Source organism: Portunus trituberculatus, chromosome 1 (assembly GCF_017591435.1).
Source record: "Portunus trituberculatus isolate SZX2019 chromosome 1, ASM1759143v1, whole genome shotgun sequence".
In the NCBI taxonomy this organism is placed as follows: Eukaryota; Metazoa; Arthropoda; class Malacostraca; order Decapoda; family Portunidae; genus Portunus; species Portunus trituberculatus.
In genome coordinates this window covers 159,041-165,616 of record NC_059255.1, presented here as the reverse complement: position 1 = coordinate 165,616, position 6,576 = coordinate 159,041, and the positions used below count along the sequence as shown (strand labels likewise).

At 42.8% G+C, this 6,576-nt stretch overlaps 1 protein-coding gene across 1 annotated transcript in view; it reads right to left on the bottom strand.

Annotated features, from left to right (window-relative positions):
* Positions 1-30: 30 nt before the first annotated feature.
* Positions 31-6,576, bottom strand: part of LOC123503157 (collagen alpha-1(XV) chain-like) — a 29,889-nt gene continuing 23,343 nt past the window's right edge. Inside the window, exons 2-3 of the mRNA XM_045253060.1 lie at positions 1,063-1,257; positions 31-312 (exon numbers count right to left, since the gene is read on the bottom strand). Coding sequence (XP_045108995.1) covers positions 193-312; positions 1,063-1,257 — 315 coding nt within the window. The 3' untranslated portion in view covers positions 31-192. The remainder of the gene's footprint in view (positions 313-1,062; positions 1,258-6,576) is intronic.

The window sequence follows — 6,576 nt, the reverse complement described above, 5'->3', positions numbered from 1 at the left end:
TACATCCTTGCATTATACCACCTCCTCTTTAACAAAACACAAACAAAAATTAACAAAACACAAAACACGTCAAACTGTCTACAACGCCTGCCTACTACAACTACATTCACCCTCTCGCACCTTCCTCTCCTTCCCAACCTCCTCATTTCTACACCTCTAGTCAACTCAAGCCAGGGCGGTGAAGGAAGGCACTCACCACTCAGGGCTCGTCAGTACTTCCTTGCCATCGAAGCTGAATATTCTCGGTTTCTGCATGAAGCGACCGCCATCACCTGAGAATATCCCGCGCCAGGTGTTGAAGAGAACCTCCCCCTGTGCAGGTAAACAAAGGTACGCACAGGTAAGTGAAGTTAGAAGTGGTTATGGTAGTAAATACAGTGAAATCCAGGTAAATGAAGGTGAGTGTAGGTAAATGTAGGTATGCACAGGTAAGGCAGGATGAAAATTAGGTAAAACAGAAGTACATATAGGTAAAAATAGGTAAAACAGTAAAAACATGTAAAAAATAGGTAAATACAGGTATATATAGGTAAAACACAGGTTAATATAGGTAAAACACAGGTATATACAGATGAAATATAGGTAAAACGTAGGTAAAATAGGTAAATACAGGTAAATATAGGTAAATAAAGGCAAAACATAGGTAAATACAGGTGTAAATAGGTAAAACACAAGTGAATATAAGCAAATACACTCACCAACACCCAGACGTATCTTTCTTGCGAATAATAAATAATAAATGATAAACAAAAGTGAATATAATACAAAAGGCTCCTCCTCCTCCTCCTCTCCCTCCTTCTTCTTCTCTTCTTATTCCATTTATCATCACCATTTTTACCAGAGAGAGAGAGAGAGAGAGAGAGAGAGAGAGAGAGAGAGAGAGAGAGAGAGATGAGAGAGATTAGTGATAGCCAACCACTCCCACTCTACATTAATATTGACGACAGGTAAGTTAGCATCGTCTCTCCTAACAAACACAAAAGAGAGAGACAGAGAGAAACAGAGAGAGACAGAGACAAACACGAGAGAGAGATTAGAGACAGCCAATCACTCCCACTCTACCTTAATATTGACGACAGGTAAGTTAGCGTCGTCTCTCCTAACAATAGAGTCAAGGTTCTGGATCCTGGAGGTGAGGAGAGACCTGAAGGTTCCGCTCAGCCCCGCCCGCCGCGCCTCACGATAGCAGGTGTAGTCCACGCCCGTCACGCCCCTCATGTCTCCGTTGTACGGCTGGTTGAGGGCGGCCAGGCGTAGCTGTGGGCGTGTGGGAGTGATGAGTGTGGGAGGTATGAGGAATCTGTGGGCTTGTGGGCGTGTGTGTTTGAGGAATGAGGAATGTATTGGCGTGTGGGTGTGAGTGTGGGAGGAATGAGAAATGTATGGGCCTGTGGGCGTGAGTATGGGAGGAATGTATGGGCGTGTGGGCGTGAGTGTGGAAGGAATGAGGAATGTATACGAGTTTTTGTATTCTATTATATATTTTTTCTCTATATTTTTGTTGGGATAGGAATATGATAGGTTTACATTTAGGAATGGGAATATAATGTGTATGTCCAGGAATATACATAATAGGAACAGATGGGAATATGGTAGGAATGCATAGGAATAAAGTAGTAATGCATAGAAATATATAGAAATGCATAGGAATGAAGGACTGCAAATAGGAATACATTGGGGTATACAGGAATGCATACGGATTAATAGGAATGTTACACACACACACACACACACACACACACACACACACACACACACACACACACACACTTACCTTTGTTAACTCTTCCTTTACACAGCCAAACAAACAAACAGGCAAACAATAAACAAGTAAATAACACTGAAATATCTGAGGCAATAACAATCTATATACACTAACTACCCCCGTTGTCCTACAAACTTCACGCCACACAAACACGCACACACACGAACACTCATTACACACACTTATCCATCAACTACCACTCATCTCTGCACACATCAGCCCAGTAGTGTGCTCGTTACACCAGGGAACGGTGCTAAGAACGGTAAATATTGATTAAACAAAATATAGGCGGTCTTCTCCACGATGCCTCAGGCCCCGGCAATCTACGCAAGCCTGCTGGTTACAATACTTTCGTTTCTCACTCTATTATTCGGTCTCTGTACGACGATTATTGTGTTTCTATAAATATTTCGTTGCCATTTAAGTGATTTCCGTGCCTCTGTTCGGTAAATATGTGGTGTTTTTTTTTTTTTTTTTTACATTACAAGGGCACTGGCCAAGGGCAAACAAAGTGTTGGAAAAAAAAAACCCGCTGGTTGCCAGGCCCTGTTAAGAGGAAAGTAGAAAGAGAAAAACAAAAAATCTAAAAGGAGGGTCCAGTTAACGTAAGAGGTGTCTTGACACTCCTCTTTGAAAGAGTTTAAGTCATAGGCAGGTGGAAATACAGACACAGGTAGAGAGTTCCAGAGTTTACCAGTGTAGGGAATGAAGGAGTGAAGATACTGGTTAACTCTTGCATTAGGAAGATGGACAGAATAGGGATGAGAAGAAGTAGAGAGTCTTGTGCAGCGAGGCCGCAGGAGGGGAAGGCATGCAGTTAGCAAGTTCAGAAGAGCAGACAGCATGAAAACAGCGGTAGAAGACAGATAAAGATGCAACATTGCGGCGGTGACTTAAAGAATCAAGACAGTCAGTTAGAGGAGAAGAGTTGATAAGACGAAAAGCTTTAGATTCCACCTTGTTTAGTAAAGCTGTGTGTGGATCCCCCAGACATGAGAGCCATACTCCATACACGGGCGGATAAGGCCCTTGTACAGAGCAAGCAGCTGGGAGGGAGAGAAAATGGACGAAGACGCCATAGGACACCTAACTTCTTGGAAGCTGATTTAGCAAGAGTAGAGATGTGAAATTTCCAGTTTAGATTTTTAGTGAAGGATAGACCGAGTGTGTTTAATGTAGAGGAGAGGGAAGTTGAGTGTTATTGAAGAAGAGAGGATAGTTGTCTGGAAGGTTATGTCGAGTAGATAGTTGTAGAAATTGAGTTTTGAGGCATTGAACAAAACCAGGTTTCTCTGCCCCAATCAGAAACAAGTGAAAGATCAGAAGTTAGGCGTCCTATAGCATCTCGCCTTGAGTCATTTAATTGTTGTTGGGTTGGGCGTCTGTTGAACGCTGTTGAATAATGCAAGGTGGTATCATCAGCATAGGAGTGGATAGGGCATTGAGTCAGATTTAGGAGATCATTGATGAATAATAGAAAGAGAGTGGGTGATAGGACAGAACCCTGTGGAACACCACTGTTGATAGTTTTAGGGAAGAACAGTGACCGTCTACTACAGCAGCAATAGAACGATCGGAAAGGAAACTGGAGATGAAGGTACAGAGAGAAGGATAGAATCCGTAGGAGGGTAGTTTAGAAATTAAAGATTTGTGCCAGACTCTATCGAAGGCTTTCGATATGTCAAGGCCGACAGCAAAGGTTTCACCGAAGTCCCTAAAAGAGGATGACCAAGATTCAGTTAGGAAAGTAAGAAGATCACCAGTAGATCTGCCTTTACGGAAACCATACTGGCAATCAGAGAGAAGGTTGTGAGCTGATAGATGCCTCATTATCTTCCTATTAAGGATAGACTCAAAGGCTTTAGAAAGGCAGGAAATCAAAGCTATAGGGCGGTAGTGCTGTGTTTGTGCTGTGATAGGGGCCAGCTGTGGGGCTCAAATTTATGCCTCCGCCATTAATCCCTTTTTCATTTCAAGCTGTAACCGAATCCCTATCATTTCAAAGAATCGCTTACGCTCTTTGAAGTGTGTAACACTGCCACTGAATCAAATATGTGGCTTTATGATGGTGTTTAGTCCTGTTAAAGGTAGATATTTTAGTTTTTGTTTTCTTTTATTTACATTTGGTTTTGACGATATAGCTCCTTCTAGACTGTTCTGCAAGACAGCTCAGATTCTGTAAAGTGTGTTAGCATACTCGCAAATCAACATGGTTTGACTTCTCATTACTTTTAACGGTGACAGTGTTGATACGTTTTTGATTAATTGATTTAAATATATTCTATTATTAGTTATGCTAGAGATGCTTTGATATTGTGGATATTGGTTAAAATATTTATCAAGTCATAAAATATCAGACATTCGGCCGTGGCTTCATTTTTTTCTATTTTCCATTTTTGAAATGAGTTCCGTTACGAACGTAAAATCACCAACTGTCACCAGCCCAGGTGGACTTGAGTGAGAGGAGCTGGGAGGATGAAAGTCTAAGCGACGTGGATGAACTGAATGATAGATTTGTAGAAAATGTGAGGAATGCAGCAGTAAGCCAGATAGGGTATGCAAGAACAAGTGCCAGAAAGCATGCATGTAGGCCGTGGTGGAATAATGAGATCAGGGATGCTAGGAAGGAAAGAAACAGACTGAATAGGATGTGCAGACAGTTAAGAAAGAGGAGACATGAGAGTGAGGAAGCTGAAAGGAGTACCTGAATGCATGGGCAGCGTATGTGAGTCAGCAGCGAATGACGAAGCGAAAGATAATGAATGCTAAAGTTACAAGTGAGAGAAGTGTGATTCAGGCCCTTAGAGAGAAAGGTATGGAAGGTGGGCGAGAATGGTACAGATTCCTGAGGGGTGAGGGGATGCCTGACAGTGAGAATGTGGAGAGCCTGAAGGTGAATGGGGCAGTGGTGACTGATAAGGAAGAGAAGGGCAATGAAAGAGTTTTGGGAAGAGATTGGAGGTGTAGGTGAGGTCTTTGATGTGGATGAAGGATGTGTGTCACTGGAGAGAAAGGATGCAGATGAGTTGAATGAAAGGATCAGCAGGGAGGAGGTGGAGAAATGTGTGAGGAAGCAGAAGAATGGGAAGGCAGCAGGGCCGGATGAGATACCGTATGAAATGTACAAAATGGAGAAGTAGTGATTGATAGGATGACTGAGTTGTTCAACCAGGTGTGGGAGGAGGAGAGTGCCGAGAATGTGGAATGAATGCAGGGTGACCTTGTTGCATAAGGGAGGATATAAGAGTAAGAATGAGTTGAGGAACTACAGGCCGATTGCGTTAGTTAACACAGTAGGCAAAGTGTTCAGTGCGGTGTTGAACGAGAGATTGTGCAAATGGATTGAGAGAGTTGGAGTGTTAGGCGAAGAGCAAAATGGATTCCGAGTGGACAGGAGAGCAGAAGACAATCTGTTTGTGGTGAATGAATTGATTGAGAGAAAGAAAAGGGATTGTAGCAAACTATACTTAGGTTTCCTAGACATAGAGAAAGCATATGATAGGGTAAACAGAGAAATGCTAGGTAGGGTGTTAGAAAAGATTGGATTAAGTGCAGAGATAGTTAACATAGTGAGAAGTATGTATGTGGATACAAGAGCTAAGTATAAACTAGGGGATATAGAGACAGACTGGGTGAAGAGTGAAAGAGGAGTTAGGCAGGGTTGCATATTATCACCAACCCTCTTTAGCTTATATACAGAAGAATTGGCTGCTAGAATGAGGAGAATGAATGCAGGTGTATATGTGGGAAATGATAAGATAGGTGTGCTCTTGTATGCAGATGATGTTGTAGTCATGAGTGAGTCGGAAGAAGAGCTACAGAGTATGCTTGATGTAGTAGATGGGTATGGAAGAGATTTTGGAGTGAGATTTAGTAGTGAAAAGAGTAAGGTAATGGTTGTGAATAGGTCAGAGGATGAGAGGAACCATGTGTGGAGATTAGGAGTGAATGAGGTGCAGCAGACAGATGAATATAAGTATCTGGGGATGTGGATGAGTCCGGATGGCTGTGTAAAGATTAAGAATGAGAAGATAAGTATGGCAAATCAGTGGGTAGGTCGTCTAGGAAGTGCAGCAAGGATGAGGGCGAGTAAATATGACGTGCTGCGAGAAGTTTGGAAGAGCGTGGCTGTTCCGAGCATCATGTATGGTATGGATGTGATTGCTTGGAATGAGAGTGAACTAGATAAGTTAGAAATAGGGCAGAATAGAGTTGCAAGAATGGCACTTAATGCACCTAGATATGCAGCAGTAGAGGCCCTTAGGGGTGATATGGGTTGGAGCACTTTTAGAGAGATATGTGAAAGCGACCCTAAGGTATAAGGCTAGGTTAGAACGAATGAATGATGCAAGGATAGTGAGAAAAGTGTTTCTGTGGAATGTCAGGAGTAGCAAGTGGGGGAAGAGGTGTGTCAGGCTGGTAGCAAAGAGTGGGTTAGTAAGTAGTTGGGTTTTCAACAGGTAGAAGGAAGACATTTAGAGAGAGACTGGAGTATGATTGTTAGAAATGGAGAAGGTAGAGAATGGGATGTAAGGAAGTGGAAGAGTGAGATAGACAGAGTAGTGAAAGGTGTGGGACTGGATGACTGGAGAAATAGGATGGAGCAAAAGAGTACCTTGGTATGGTATAGAGAGAAAGAGGCCCCAATGTATGAAAAGTGGTATGAGGGAAGCCTGGGTGGTGATCTTCTCTTCCGAGCTAGGGCACAGTGCATGGATGTGAATGCAAGGAATTATAGATGGTCTGAGTCCCGCAGCAAAGTGTGCCAGATGTGTGACTTGGGAGAGGATGAGACAGTGGAACATGTGGTG